Source organism: Engraulis encrasicolus, chromosome 3 (genome assembly GCF_034702125.1).
Source record: "Engraulis encrasicolus isolate BLACKSEA-1 chromosome 3, IST_EnEncr_1.0, whole genome shotgun sequence".
Taxonomy (NCBI): domain Eukaryota; kingdom Metazoa; phylum Chordata; class Actinopteri; order Clupeiformes; family Engraulidae; genus Engraulis; species Engraulis encrasicolus.
This window is the reverse complement of record NC_085859.1, coordinates 28,750,059-28,766,928: the sequence shown is the minus strand read 5'-3', so window position 1 is coordinate 28,766,928 and position 16,870 is coordinate 28,750,059. Positions and strand designations below refer to the sequence as shown.

General features: G+C 44.2%; 1 protein-coding gene across 5 annotated transcripts in view; it reads left to right on the top strand.

Moving 5' to 3' along the window:
• Positions 1–16,870, top strand: part of LOC134445968 (tight junction protein ZO-2-like) — a 189,196-nt gene that overhangs the window by 61,337 nt on the left and 110,989 nt on the right. The window contains exon 1 of one of the 5 annotated variants that reach the window (XM_063195147.1): positions 583–4,359. The exons of the other annotated variants lie outside the window; for them this stretch is intronic. Coding sequence (XP_063051217.1) covers positions 4,336–4,359 — 24 coding nt within the window. The 5' untranslated portion in view covers positions 583–4,335. Of the gene's footprint in view, positions 1–582; positions 4,360–16,870 lie in introns of those variants that run through there. 5 annotated transcript variants of the gene reach the window in all.

Below are 16,870 nucleotides of genomic sequence, written 5' to 3'. Positions count from 1 at the left end.
AGCAAAGATTAATGTGTTAATAATGTCAGGGAAATGCGCTCCTGAAGACCTCAGTGGAGATGACAACATTAGGCGATTATGGTTCATTATTATTGTCAGTCATCAAAGCATCTTACGTACATGCCCTTTCTGTCACTCTTGTCTCCCCCTCTAGTGTCTCTGTCTCTGTCTCTGTCTCTGTCCCTGTCTCTGTCTCTCTGTCAGTCTCTCTCTCTCTCTCTCTCTCTCTCTCTCTCTCTCTCTCTCTCTCTCTCTCTCTCTCTCTCTCTCTTTGTCCACTTGTCAACTTCTATGTGCAATTGTTTGTGTACCATATGTACCAGTTGCCCATGTGCGTATATAGGTCCATCCTTTGTCCCACGCATGTGCACATTGTCAATGTTTGTGATGGGGACCCTGCGCACCACAATGCCAGTGGAATGCCAAGCATGTGAATGGGGCGAGCCGCTTGCCAATTAGTCTGTGTGTGCCATCACGTCAGGAGTTTGAATAAGAGCAGCGCAACAGCAGTGACCCAGGCAAGGGCAAGCTCATGGGGGAAGAGTTGTGCTTGGGTGAGGTTGGGGTGGGTGGGTGTGTTGGTGGGGGGGGGCATAAAGGAACTGTTTATGCACCAGAACTGAGACGGCGATAGTGAAAGACGTGCATTGTTTAGTCATACAAAAAGCGTGCGACAGAAAACACAAGCAAGACAGTGGGGTCTCACTAGGGCAGCATAGAGTGGGCCCCTCTGGAGGAGAAGAGAGGAGCGAGAGAAGGGCTCTGTGTGTGTGTATGTGTGTGTGTGTATGTGTGTGTGTGTACGTGTGTGCATGTGCGTGCATTTATGTGCTTGTGTGTGTGTGTCTCCGTGTGCATGCTTGTGTGTGTGGGAGAGAGAGAGAGAGAGAACACAAGCGGAATAATGCAGCCTATTAATAACCCTCTTCCCAGCCCAGAAAGCACAGCCGTAAAGTTGGCGTTCAAAAATAGCAACCTGAAAAACCTAGCAAAAAAAGACACTCATGTCCCTAGTTTCACTTTTAAAGAATAAAACAAACAAAACAACGACAACAAACAAAGCGTCGTTGTGTTTGCAGGTTAGAGTTCACAACGGCAACCGGACAGGCTACCTGGGGAAAAAGTAAAGTTGTCTGAGAGAAAAATATAGCAACCTGAAAACCCCAGGGAAAGAGACGCTCATTTCCCCAGATTCACTTTGAAACAATAAAACAAACAAAACCAAAACAACAGCAATCAAAACATCTGTGTTGTTTGCAGTTTAGAGTTCATCGTGCCGACCTGGCAGGCCTGGTCACAGTGGGAAAAATTAAAGTAGTCGGAGAACAAAATATATCAACCTGAAAACCCCAGCAAAACAAAATCTCATTTCCCTAGATTCACTTTGAAACAATAACAATGAACAAACAGTAACCAGCAGCAAACAAAGCATTGTTGTGTTAGAGTTAGCGTTAGAGACGTGGTAGAGTTAGGTTAGAGTTCACTGCGGCGGCGACCTGGCAGGCCAGGCCACAATGGGAAAAAAGTGTGTGTGCTGTAAATACCGAAGCGAGACTAGATTAGGAGTAATGAGCCTGGGAATTGGGCTGTGGGAGGAGCGTCATGGAGGGCCCATGAGAGAGAGAGAGAGAGAGACAGAGAGAGACAGAGAGAGACAGACAGACATAAACAGAGATGGAGAGAGAGAGAGAGAGAGAGAGAGAGAGAGAGAGAGAGAGAGAGAGAGAGAGAGAGAGAGAGAGAGAGAGAGAGAGATGTATGTACTATCGGCGGTTCCCAAAGACTGGTTCAGGACTCACATATCCACATGTCGGTTGTGGAAGTTTTCCACGTTTACAGTCATCCTATCTGTCTCCCTCTAAACAAACAAAAAAACGAGTACTGTGTGCTGTAGATGCCATCCTTTGCTGATGTCCCATGAGGCATGTCCTCATGTCCCCACGTCCCCATGCCATGTCCCTGGTGGAAGCCCCAGTGATGGCCTACACAGATTGCACTGAGGGCACATAGAGACAGAGAGAGAGAGAGAGAGAGAGAGACAGACAGACAGACAGACAGACAGACAGACAGACAGACAGACAGACAGACAGACAGACAGACACAGAGAGAGAGAGACAGAGAGTAGATCAGTGGTTCTCAAACTATTTCAGATGGTACCCCATTTTGGCCCTAAAAAACATTTTCGTGACCACCATCCCACATTTAAAAAAAATACATATCCATTTCCTCACTACTATTATTATTGATCCATTTTAATTTTAAGTTCACGGGAACATTATTTTGACTTACTAACCATACAAGTGAATAAGCAGTTTATGGAATGGTTATAATACTGCATATGAAAGCATATATGTACACGTAGGTAGGCCTAACTTAATTCAGAGTGGCTGTGCACCAGTCGTCTCTTGTCTATGCGACCCTCCTGCAGTACAACTTCCTCCTCCCTCACAGTACATCCTTGCCCCCAGTTTGGGAACCCCTGCGGTAGACGACATGCTTGTCTGATGCATCAGAGGCCTGTCCGTGTCCCGATGCCATGTCCCTTGTGGAAGCCCCAAGCTAGCAGTGATGGCCTACACAGATAGCATGTTGTAGCATTGTTGCTATCTCTGTAGCCTACCGTCATTACTGGAGCAATCACGTCGGATCTTTTTGTGACATCCTGTCTTTGCTAGAGCTATCACGTCATATGTCATCGCTGCAACAGAAATAAGTGGAAATACAAAATAGCTGGCTTTAGTGCAGCTTTCTACACAGTACATGTTCTGTGTTCAACGCCTACAGAAAAGTGTTCATTTCTGCTTTCTGAGTGTAATATAACATGTTGCAGTGTCAATGCAACACAGAGTTTGAAGAGTTTGTTTTCTTGTCTATAGTACAGTATATGTATATTTGGTTTTACTCACTAAACTTTTTAAACAAAGCCCCTGTTATGAACTCCCTGTGGGTAGCTTGTAAAGTATTGCTAAAGACTGTCTAATGTAGTGGTAATTAGCTACGTTTACATGACATTTTTAATTCCGAACGAATCATTCAGAATTAAATAGCTCGGTCGAATTCCCTATGATCTTTCATTTAATTCCGAACTGTGAAAGGTTTTCAAAGCGAAATTAAGCTTTCTTCAGAATTAAAATTAGTTAATTCTGAATTAAATGTGCCATGCAAACGTAGCCATTGAGTCTCTTTCAATGGCTAGTACAAGGAGGTTACACCAGCATAAGGCAACGCATTACGAGGATAAGTGTTAAGTGAACACTGCAAAAATCTACTTTGTAGGATATAGCTGGATGGGGTAACGCAAGACAGAAGAAAGTTGTTTAGATGTAAGGACTCATTAGGCCAGGGACCAAACATAGAACAGTGTTTTCGAATCGTCAAGTCCCGCCAGGGAGACTGAAACTGTGCGCAAATTGGTCTGTGTCAATGTGATCCGCTGCTGTTATTTATTAATTTGCTGAATTCTCCCTGGGTCACTTTCCAGCTCTTTGAAGCTCTCTCTATGCTGTGTGGTTTTTTTGGATGAGTGTGTCCCAGTGGTGCTGCTGCTTCCATTTAACCATGTTCAATATTCCAAGACTTGCATATTTTGGGGGGAGTTGGAGATCGAAAAGGGACTCCTGTTGCCGAAGCTTTACTCTCTCTGTTAAAGTGAGTGAGAGAGATCGAGAGAGAGATAGAGAGAGAGAGAGACAGAGAGAGAGAGAGAGAGAAAAGGAGAGGCGGAGAAAGGCTCTGGTGTCTAACATATTACCTTTCAGCCTTCAGGTGGGAAGCCATCTGATTGGTCCCCTGGTAGCAACATAGTACAGTGGGGCGGCCTCTCTCCCCCCCTCTGGCTGCTGGATTCAATCACAATGCAAAGCATTGTGGGGGAAATGCAGGTGTAGATGTAATCTTTAGCTCCAGTCAGTCTATTTGGGTTTCATTCCTTTTCTCTCTCTCTCATCCCCCTGCTCTCTCTCTCTCTCTCTCTCTCTCCGTCTCTCTCTCTCTCTCTCTGTCTTTTTTGTCGTCTACCTCGTTCTGCCTCTCACTCCTCCGCTGCATCGCACGCTGCTTGCTGTTTTTATCTGCCGTCCTCTTGTTGGAAACAAACTCGTATCGGGGGGATCGCTTTCATCTCCCGTGTTCAGAGGCAGCGGCTCGCCTCGCCTCGCCTCGCGGGGAGAATGCTGATCTCCCCAGAAACGGCGGGGGTGGTAGCGGTAGCGGCGCTAGTGGAGGCAGTGTAGGCAGTGGTGGCGACGAGCCGTGCACGTTGACCGAGTCACATATTTACATGACACCTGTGTAAACAGCGAAACCCGGCGAGACGCGGGGAGGAGGGCGGCCGGTATGGCCGTACGTTTCCAGAGACAGGTAAGCTGTAAAGTGGCTCTTTATTCATAGAGAGAGAGAGAGGGAGAGAGAGATGAGAGAGAGAGATAAGAGGGATCAATAGTGGAGGGTTTCCCACCAAAAATACCTGCTGGCATCTGCGACCGGTCTAGTTTCTGTTACAGCCGGACAGTCACATATGAGCTGTATGCAGGCTTTTGCATCAGGGTGTTTGATCTGGAAAGGTTGACGGGTGGTGCATGTCTCACCTGTGGAGGTTTTACTTTGTAGAATGGGTAGTGTACCGACCTTGTGAGTAAATGTATTTGACCTTGACAGAGTCCCGCCAAGAGGCTCGTGTCAAGTTCAGCAAACGTGGCACACTTTTTTCCACCACATTGTGTGAGTTCTGCTCTGCGAACACACGCAACGCAAACGTGTGGAAAGGGCTTGTTTGCTGAAGAAGTGTTAGAAAATGAATGCAGGAGCGAAAAACACACACAAGAAGAAGAGGACCTCAGGTTTACTCTAGTGCGGTCGGGTCGTGCTTTGCTACTGACCTCCTTCTCTGTGAGAAGATGGGGCCCTCTGTGGTTATGAGGCTGGCTCAAACAAAACTTTGTCCTGTTCCATGCTGCCTGCGTAGGCTGCAGGGAACACTTTTCCTGTCCATTATTTTTGATCCCTAGGCATGCAAACTGCTCGTCAGTATGTCAGTGGCAGCTTTGATCAAGTTCCTAGAAAGGGCTGTTGATGCCTTGTGGAATGAACATTTGGGACATGGCTCAGGGAAGATTAAGATCTTTTTTTAAGTTTAATCTCTTTTTAAAAAAAAGTTTAAACGCTGTTGTTGATGAAAAAAGTGTGCGAGAGTTATATTTAAAGTAAATGACTCTCATGACATGAAACTTGCATGTCTAAAGCCAGGAAAAAATTGTGCTGTACATGCACACTAAGAACGCAAGAGCGTGCGCACGCACAAACACACACACACACACACACACACACACACACACACACACACACACACACACACACACACACACACACACACACACACACACACATACACACAGTCAAGAACAAAACCGCATTATCGCTGAGTGGCTTGATGTGACCCCGTAATGGTTTTGTTCAACTCTTTCATGAGAATGTATTCAATGGTGTTCAAAGAAGATTATCTATTTATACACAAACATGTATGCTCATCCCCGCCTGCAGAAATACACATTATTATCTTTTCCCATTGATTCATCATATTCTTAGCTTAAGGCCTTTTTACCTATTGTTTTTACTGCCTTTTGTCTGGAAATGAAAGCATGACCTATTTCTCAGCACTCTGTGGGCCACTTGCAGTGTGTGAAGAACAACATGGGAAGTTTTTAGTGTGTGTTGTGTGTCGCGGTCATGCCCTCTGTGTGAGATGTGTTCCCATGATGATCCCTCTCTCCCTTTTCACGGTGTGAAATATGCGCCTCTGGCTTGTGTGTGTTTATGGGAAAGAGACTGTGTGTGTGTGAGAGAGAGCGTGTGTGCATGCGTACGTGTTTCCATGTATGTCTGGGTCTAACCTTAATCCTCCACTTTCCACAGCCTTTCAGACCCCCCCCCATTCACATAACTGTGTTGTCTGTGTGAACCACACTAATGACAGTGACACACAGGACTGGACTGGGGGAGAAATAGGACCCGGGCACTTTTGGCTGAAAGGGCCCTCATAATTAGCAGTGCATAACTGACTCACCCTTTTTTTTCGGAAAAATAGGGGCCCACAAGGGTTCAGGGCTCACCGGGAAATGCCCGCTATGCCAGATGGCCAGTCCCGCCCTGGTGACACACCCTCAAAGACCAATGCCTCCCTTTAATGGCACTTAATGCAGGGTGAATGTAAAGACCCTTGTGTGTGCTCAGCTGTAGGGGAGAAGAGAGCTCACACGGGAAGATCTGCCATACAAAGGCAAAGTGCAGTAACTAGCCTACATTTTGTCAAAATAAAGTTTAGACTGAAAATGGTCTTCATAATTCCTTCTTTATCTCGTGACGAAGCCTTATGGCCCAATTGTGTGCCGTTTTAGAGGTGCTATGCCAAGTTTGCAGTAACTGCAATATCTAACCTAGCACCAATACTTTGAAGACCATTTTTCTCAGTGTTGGCATAGTTACTGCACTGTCAGGGTGTGCTGTCAGGGTGTGCTGCTGTGCTCTGCACATGTCCTACACAAATGTGATTTTTTTTATTTTACTGACTCATCTGGAATACCTGATTTTTCGACCTGAGAGTGCATGTTTAGAACTACTGCATAATCAGCCGTGGTTCTATCCATCTGGGGCCCCTCTGGGAAATTTAAACATGTGTCCCATTTCTATAAGTTTTACTGGCATTTGCCATAGTGATGGGATGACGGGTGAGGGCCAGATTTTGGTGTGGTCCTTGGCAATTGCCTTGTCTGCCAGCTCTCATATCATGCATGTATGATACTGCTAATAGTCATATTCCTGATGCAGATCCAGAAGAATCAAAATGGAATACTATATCCTATTAACTAAATGAAGCTTATATTTTTGGAGCATACTAAGTGAAGGCTGCAGACTGCAGAGCAATCTTTTCCTACCATCTGATGTTGTCAAGCACCTGCAGAAATTAACTTTGGATGCGTGCACTGTACCCACCTGAAAACGTCTATAGAAAATGTAATGAGAGCATGCAAGTAAAACCCCATGAGTATTCAGCTGCAGGGAGAAGCGTATGTGCATATGATTTCATTTTCCATCAAGAATTTCAATTTTTTCTATTAGGAATTCCCGAAAAATACATGCTTAACCCCTTAGAGCAGTGCTTATAACCTTACTGTCACCAAAATTGTAATGGCTATGTCTTATTTTTTCTTTACTGTCATAGCAATGTTGTTATGATGTAGTTGAGTATTTTGGGCAAATAGTGAATAGGCCCATCTGCAGTAAGAGGCTACGAGAAGACTAGAATAGAGTATAGTAGTTTAGTAGAGTTAATTGATTTATTCCAAAGGAAATTATAGTATCTAGAAACTTACACATAATGCAAGATACACACAATTCACATCCCACGAAAGATTGCATACAAATAAACAGGTCAAGCATATTGCACACACATGCAGGCAATACATACAGTATACTTAATTGATGGAGTAATGCACAAAAATGGATGCATTGAAACCACAGTTGTAATACTAAAAAAAACTCTGCCACACACTACTGTAACTCTGTAGCATAAAACCTGTGTTTATTCTACCCTGTGTTTGTTTTTGCCTCAAATGCCCCTCTAATGCCCCCTCTAGGGCATGGGGAAGGGCATGCAGTAAGTTGGAGGGGCTGCCTTGGCATACATATCGATAGACAGTTCAACCACGGGAGGGAAGTCCTGCATACCTCTCTGGGTGGTGCCTGAGGAATTTGATCAGGCCGGTGAAACCCCAGCTAACCCCCGCACACACATGCACATGCATGCATGCGAACACACACACACACACACACACACACACACACACACACACACACACACACACACACACACACACACACACACACACACACACACACACACACACACACACACACACACAACACACACACACACACAACACACACACACACACACACACACACACACACACACAGCCTCCTCCATCCACACACACAACCTCCCTCCCCCCATACACACGCACACATTTCACACAACCTCCCCCCCCCCACACACACACACACACACACACACACACACACACACACATCCCCCGTCCAAACACCCCCAGCTGTACGCCCCAGTGACTCTGGAATGCCCTAAAAATACCACCACACCACACCACGCCCTACACGTCCGTCGCATCCCACCCGCGGCTCTGCTTTCACCTTATTCATCACATTTCTTACCCCCATAATATACACCATGCATCGATACCACATCCAGGCACGCAGGGTGATTGCGGCACGATTTAATAGCATGGCCGTAGCCAGCCATGTGAAGTAGCCGAGGTCCATGATGCGCGCGCAAAGCGCGCGCCAAATTTTTTTTATTAATATAAAATATAAATTAAAAATTAATTCATAAAATAAATAAATATAGGCTACACAGGCCTATATATAGGGCCCTCCTCTATGAATGTATAGGCCTAATGTGAAATAGTAAATATGTAGACATGTATAATAATAAATATGTTGTAGTTTTCAGCCAACTCAGCCTATTCCCTTTGAATGGCTATGCTTTGGTATCATGCCTCTTTTATTATAAACAGCATCCTCCCAGTCAGTAAAGCCCTTTGTAAGGAAACTAAAGCTTGACCCTGAAGTTGCACAATAAGCTACATCCTCAGATGGCAAGTTGCTCAGCCATTCATATTTTTCTCCCAATGAAATTACACTTCAGCTGTTTTCCTCCAAAGATACAGGGATAGCTCTGTAGTGCAAACCACCTATTTTGGAGTAAACTTTTTTCTTCCTAGAGTCGCATAAAACGTTTTGTTTTTATTTACTTGTTATAGTTCTTCACAAGCGCAGAGGACAAAAGTCTTTCAACGAGAAAGAAAAGTAGCCTATCCTCCGCGCTCCTGAGCCATCTGATGCGTCACGGCTATGCAGACACAGTAGCCTAGTCACGGGAGCCTTTTCAGGTGTGGATATTTTACTGCGATTGACTCTGACGAAGACGTGGCAACGTCGATAGCACGGCACTTGTCCAAATTAACAGGAAAATATCCACACCTGAAGATGTTCCGGTGACCTCCTCTGTCAGTGTTTATCACATGCTTTCCAATTTACAATCAATTACCTTTCACGGATATCCTGCTTTTACCTTTATGCAGCAGCTGATGCAGCAGCCGGCCTTCTTAAAATAATGACTCAAATGGCTTTTTAAGACACCATAGCCTACTTGTTACGCATGAGCTTTATGTAGGCTATACAACGGTTGGCTTTCTGTCAGCGGAGATCTCATCAAGCGCGGGCTTTCTGATAGCGGAGATCTCACCAAGCGCGTGCTTAATGGGCGCGTTCGTGACGGCACATTACTGCGCAGGCTGCACACGCACACTTTGCCATTTCAATGCATTTTTCCAACCAGAAAGCATGGTAATTTTGCTTTGCGCAATGCTCTGTCACGAACGCGACCAAACACTTGCGATGTCGGCTGAGTTGCGTTCTCTCCCACGAGTCGCACCACTTGCGATATTAATCAATCTGGTTTACTCTCAAAAACAGAACACAAAGGCAAAACTAGAACACATAGCTCATGGTTGTTAACAACAGTTTGCAAAGGACGCTTCACAAAGGTTTATAGATGTTTTTGTGTGTTTCAGTTGGTCATATTTGCCGTTAAAATAATAATAATAATAAAAAACCTCTCACGATAGGCGAGGTCCGGACCTCGGTAGCCTCAAATGTAACTACGGCCATGTTTAATAGCTAGCATAGCTAGCGCACACCAGGATGCGCTCCAACAGCACAGGCCTTTCCAAGGGGCCGTGCTCTATCTCCAAATAGGGCAATGTTACTTTCCACTTTCGTGTGTCTACTTTCCATTTCTCATTTACACCCAGTTTATACCCAGACACATCATGAGTGTGGTGGACCACCATTTGTGTCTCACCTTGGGTTTAGCTCCATTGCACCTAAGAGTGTAAGTTGTGCATTGCATGAAGACTGTGCACTCCTTTAACTGCACTCTCCACCTCATATCGCCTTGGGATATTATGACATTATTATTATCATCATACATCATCCTGCATTATTAGACATTTTATAGCTATGTTATGATCATAAACTGTGTTTTGAATATTACCACTTGAGTAATATGGCTTGGTTTCCGCCATTAGAGTCTTCCCATTGACATCTCTCTCCCTTGTGGAACGAACGTCATCGTACATTATGCTTCATTATTATAAATAGTATGACAGAGTTCATACATAGTATGACATGGTATTATCGTAGTGTGAACATATTACACTACACTATGACATTATTAATTGTGTGATGTGGTCTTTTTCTCCTATGCATTCTTCCTTTGGACATTCTCTCCCTTGTGGACATTGCTATTAAATTGTCATACACACTTGTGACATTTGTATTGAATACATACTGTATTGTGACAGTAGTACAGTGTAAAGATAGTATTATGATACTATTAGTAATACTGTAATTGAGTGATATGGCCATCTCTTCCTTGACACATTTTCTTGTTTTCCCTCGGCCCCTCTGTCCCGTGGGGTGCGGTCACACACATCACGTTGTGTTGATCCAAGGCTCCCAGCGTGCTGGGCTGTGCAGGGCTGTGCTGTTCACACCTATGACAGGTGGCGACTGGCCTGTGATAATGGTCACCTGCCTCGTCTGGCCATGATGGCCGCGGCTGCGGCCGAGACAGTTTGGCCGCGGTGGCGCGTCGTGACGCCTACCAGGCCGTGTCTCCGAGCGAGGTGTCGTGGATGTCACGCAGTTTGAGGCCATTACATTCCCCCCACCCGCCTGACAGCACTGGCACACACTCCTGGCTCCTTGGACAGCATGCGACAGACCGAGTGATGGCTGCGTGTGTGTGTGTGTGTGTGTGTGTTGTGTGTGATATGTTGATGAAATATCGACTGACAGCGAGGAGTTCAGCAGTAATTCTCCGAGGGGCTGGAGACTCGTGAGACGGGTGTGGCGCCTTGGACAGAGAACATGGCCCCCACTGCGCCTCGCCCTCCTTCCCTCCCTCCCTCCCTCCCTCCCTCCTCTTCCTCCGTCCTCGTCCTCCTCTTCCTCCTGCTTTTCTCCTCCTTCCCAAAATCACCCCCTCAGGCCCCCCTGTCCTCCTTTCCTTTCATGTCTGCTCTGATGTTCTGACACCCATCTCTCCTCTGTGATACGCCCACTGTAGAGCCAAAACAACACAGTCGGACCGCATTCTTGGAATTACTGCGATGTTTGGCATATTGAAATATCAGTAGGCCTACAGTAGTGTTGTTGTGCTATACGTTTTTTGCCTCACACAGCTGTGTTGTTAAAAACAATAAAAATACTTCCAAGGAAGGGGTGGAGTAGGAATATCGAATGTCCAGAGAGATTGTTTTACATGTGAAACCCCATGCTAGAGTGCGACCTTCAAACTTTTGGACCACTTCCTTTAAACCGTATCAGGTATTTTCGTCGAATGAATTGGTGAGAGGGGACCATTCGAACAAAACGTTGGACCATTAGTATAAGGCTGGGGATCTTTAGTCGAGGATGGTCCGTCTACCGCAAAAGCCAACGAAAGGTCCTTAAAATTGAACTAAAGATCCTTAGGTTTCAACTAAAGGTCCCTTCAGTCTGCCTATATTAGAAATGTAAATCAGCTTTTTTAATGCTCATTTTAATGGGTTTTCTTCAGCCTGCCTATATTAGAAATGTAAATCAGCTTTTTTAATGCTCATTTTAAGGGTTTTGTTTATTTAAATATGTAAATCAGCTGTTAAGTTTTATTTTTTGTTGATTTAAACATGTAAATCTATAAATAAAATGTACTTACTCATTTTAACTGGTAGGGCTATGTTGTTGTTTTTTTTAACGTTTCCGTCGTTACATTTTTTGACAATTTACGTTTACGCCCTTACATTTTTTGACAAAATATCTAGACAATATTTGAGAAGCTTTTTTTTTTTCACGTCGTTACATTTTTTGACAATTTACGTTTACGCCCTTACATTTTTTGACAATTATCTAGACAATATTTGAGAAGCTTTTTTTTTCACTTTTACGCCGTTACTTTACTCCCATCTGCGGGCAGAGAGGCGGGACCAAGCACAGCCTGCTCGCTTTGAATCAAAGCAGGGCGGTTTAATGTGTCAAGAAGTAGGCTATTGACCCTTGTGCTCGCTTTGAATCAGAGCAGCGTGCGTCTAGGCTGTAGACTATAGTGCATCTAGAAGTAGGCTATTGACCATTGAGCACATTGTCATGCAGCGAGTTTTCTGACTTTCCGTTAACTTTTTAGATGCGAAGCACCAGCAACAAGAGAAAGCTGTCTCCCGACACTTTGATGTTTCTGATTCTGAATGACAACAAATAGTTCGCGCATGAGCCAGAAAACAATATAGGTCCTAACAGTGTTGAAAACATTACAGAACCCATGCACCTGTGTTAAGCCCATGGCTACAGTAGAGAGAGAGAGAGAGAGAGAGAGAGAGAGAGAGAGAGAGAGAGAGAGAGAGAGAGAGAGAGAGAGAGAGAGAGAGAGGTTAAATCGCTACGTTAACACACTGCACAGGAGCGCGTTCTCTCTCCGCCGCGTAAAGGTCTTTGCATGACCAAATGCAATGGTAATTGAATAATAGTTTGCCAGTATTGCAGGGTGTATTAAACCCAGTGTACGTTGGGGTGCAAGGGAGAGCAAGGAAGAGAGCAGCATCTGTGATTAACCGCTTCGAAATGTGTGCGTAAAACCTGCTGTTAACCAGTGGGTTTTGTGAAGTTTGAAGTGTACCGCATTAAAAAAAAGCTTTGTTTGATGTCGTGTTTGTATTTTACTTTGACGTTGCCTATAGTCCTCAGTTTATGGGTATTTTCAGTTGACCCCCTACACGTTTTCTTTCTGTCATGTAGGGTATTGTAAATAAATCGACCGTATTTTTTTATCATTTTGATTTCGGACTTAATTTAGCCCTTCAATCACCCCTCTCCAATTGCAAACTTTACCCTGATAGAAGAGCATTCGCTACCCTGCACACTCGTTAAGCACTTATTGTCTGACTGATTTTGGCTGCTGCGAATAAGGTAGGTCTATCTTATAAAAAAAAGGGTCTGTCGTCGTTTTGGCTGAAGGTTGACACCACGAACCAGATGACAATTGCAGTCTTGCCGCGGGTCTTGAACAGTGCTCTCTCTCTTTCCGATTCAGATTGCTTCTTCTGAGAAGGCAACTGGCTACCGCAGGAGAGGGGAAAGGTGGCAATATTATCCACAAGCTTGTTGGATAAATTGTGTTTAGCCTATCACAGATGAGGTTCTGGAATATTGTGTAGTGCATGGAACATTGACAAGGAAAGGTAGCTATTATATCCTCGTGAATAGGTCTTCGACTTTTCAAAATGCATCCTCTCAACATTCAACATGTAAATGGGTTATTCTGTAGTCCAACGCTATCCTGGCAGGAGAATCATTCGTTACAAATACTGCATACACACTCAGCAATTGTGTCTGTTGGTTTTTGCCCTCCAGGTCTTCATAAAAGCATCTACCACCGCTGTGATAATTTGACTACACACCGCTGAATAGTTAACAGTTTTTTAGGCTACTGTATTGACAATTGCAGTCATGCCGCTTGTCTTGAACTGTCTCTTCCCGTTCCATATCGTGACAGCCAGATGAGAAGCGCAAAGGTGGGGGCTATCCGCGATCGCGGAGGAAAGGTGTCAATATCCATAGCCTAACCCTTGAACTGTGGAGCAATTGCATATTGTTTAGGTTCTTGAATACTTGGAATTAGCATGGAATTAATTTTCCATTAATAAGGAAACGTGTAAGATTTATCCTCAATCCTACCCGATAATGTTTTGTCATAGGCCTAATGTTAATGCCCTCCCCAACACACATCCACAGTACAATATTGCGACACGCTTGGCACAATGATAGGCCTACTAAATGAGTTCAATGTTCTTGCAACACTTTTCCCAAGAAAAGTCGGTTTTCATTTCGAGATTCCAGAGCAAATCAGTTGGTACTGCGCTGCTCGCTTGCTGGACAATAAACGTTGAACTGAACCGTGTTGTGTGCGTGTGTGGCTATGTGTGTAGGCTACCATCGCATGTCCATGATCGTCCGTGCTCTTATCATGCAAATGACATGTCATGCAGGCAAGGCGTCCGTTTGATTTCAAAAGTGCTGGCCCGGACAATTACCATAAACCCGAGTAAGGTTTGAAAAGTGCTGGGTACAAGGCTACTTCCGATTTGAGGTTTCATGATAAATAGCCTAATACGCATTGGTGTATTGACGCATAATGTGGCCATATTAAAAATTAAAAGCCATCTGCGCTGTCTTGTTTATTTCTGATATCCTGCGCTGAAGTCATCTTTATCATACATATTATTAATGCAACGGTAACTGAGTGGTTAACCCATCATAACTACATGTAGCCTTGCATAATGGTGCACGTCAACTTGTTGTCATAACTTCGCTCTGTCCCTTTTGATTTCCTCAAGCAATTCATCCCTTTTGTCATTGTCCCTGTTGCAGAGACTGTTTCCTGCAGTGTTTCTCAACCTTTTTTTTAGGCAAGACACCCTTTCAATTAATGAAAAATTAAGGCACCCCAAACCAACAAGCCGTAACATGGCATCGCATCCGATAACACACAAGCTTAGAAAAGTAACACATTTGGAGACGTCACACGACCTAGGTTCGAAGTTGCAGCTGACTGGGGCTACCTATATTTACTTTAGGCTATTGTGCGTAGATAGCAGATGAAATATTCCACTGACCAGCATTAACTTATCAATTTAGTCAAATATCTATTATATCATTCTACATAATTTATTTATCAGCCGTTTCCAGGGCACCCCTGAAGGGTTAAAGTATTCGCTAATGGGCATGAAGTCTTGTCATGCAAATGACCTGCCGTGTTCAGGGGAAGTCATCCACCCAAAGGCAACCCTTTCAACAAAGCCACGCAGAGTGGACAGTTGAATGCTGCTTGAAATAAGTCCATAATGAATAAAATATTACGTGCAACGTCTACAAGAGAAGTAATGGTTATTATTACCGTTGCGCGTAAAGATGAGGAAGAGATGGATGGATGCTGTCCTATGGAAGGGGCCGTCAAACAGTCTACACGACATCTTCATTAAAGTCGTTAAAAAAGTACTTGTCAACAAAATCATGCCCCGGAAAAATAAATAAAGTGCTTGCATTGACACGCTGTTGTTTTAATTTCGCATTTCTTTCATGTCCACTTAGTATGCTTTATCCAATTAGCCATGGATGCAGGATCATTCACTGGACTGGACACTATTGTAAGAGGTGAAATAGACCACGATTCAGGAACGACAGACAACAGGAGTAAAGGTTATGGTAGTTTTATTTTTACAATTTCATAAAATACAATTAGGAGGGAAAAACCCCACAATATCCATGCAGCCAGCAGCGTCTGTAAACTGCTATCGTCTTTGAATAAATGAATCACAATCTGGAGACACTCGGAAGATAGTAGCCTACAAAAGTTAAGTTAAGTTACACACTCAGTCACTGCTGCCGGACGTTGGCTCGTCGATTACTTAATTCAACTATAACACGCGCAATAGCCTACCCAAATGCAACTTACCTACAGTTCCCAAAGCGGCCGGCCGCACGCAATGGATACCTACTGCCTACGTCCCGGCACGACAGCTTGTAGACAGTTCAGCAGCCCCTGCCCCACCCCAGCGCTTAGCGCACAAGTCTACACTATTGTCCAAGTGTTGTTATTTCAAGAAAGCAAACTGTCACTGTCCGCCGGCCGCTGTCGTGACATCTTTCATTAACACTAGTATTGTTTTAACAAGTGAGGAGTCCGTTGATAGTTTCCTTAAGGGTGAAGTAGCCTGCTCTTTAGGCTAGCGTTGCCTCCTCCAGCCAACCATTCGGCGCACAGTGTTCAGACTGTAGCAGGATGATAGGCTAATGATGATGGTCAGGGCGCACATCAGTGCTTGGGTTGTCTATACTTTTATCTGGAATACTGTCGCCGATCAGATAGAAATGACCCTGTTATGAACCCGAGTTTAGTAGATATCGCGCAGTGAACGAGGCAGCCTGCAAACAGTTTGAAGCGCAATGTGGCTGTAACACGTTAGAAAGTAGCCAAACTCTGTTACTTGTTATGAGCGTAATGGTGGGGTGGCGTCCGGCCAATGTCATATCCTAAGCGTATCGCTCGGTGCGTAATTCCAAGAGCAGTATAATGAAAAGGAAGAAAAGGAAGATGATGGGCTAGACCCGAAATGTTTGTCCCCTGTCTGTCGGTTTTATTTACTTTTTTCGGCTTTGTTTACAGTTACAGTAGTTTTTGATTCTGCATTCAGCTCCAGTGTGCGACTCCTTTCTTTCTTTTTAAATTATGAGCGTTCCACGAACTATCTTTCTTTGTGCACGCTATAAAATGGCAATAAACCTGTTACTATAAACTACTGGTTAACTTTGTATGCTTTCTAATGTTGGTAAAGGCGGGATAAGCGGGATAATGTATTGTCCACACGTGACTACGGAAAATATATTTCCTTCCAAGCGGAATAACAGCACTCCGCCTTCGGCATCGGGGGTGTTATTCGCCCATAGGAAAATATTTTCTTATAGTCACGTGTGGACAATAAATTATCTCTTACCTTTACATTACTGTTGTAGGCCTACATTTTAAAACATTTCGTTGATATTGTAGCGGTGCAACCGACTGTAGTTTTAAGTTATGAGATGGGCGCCAGTAAGGCAGCAATAAGATTGCCGTTACCTTTCCAAAATGAATACAAATCAGTGATCAACACATTAGAAATAACTCAGATCATCACAACGAATATCTTTTCTTATTTTTAGTAGT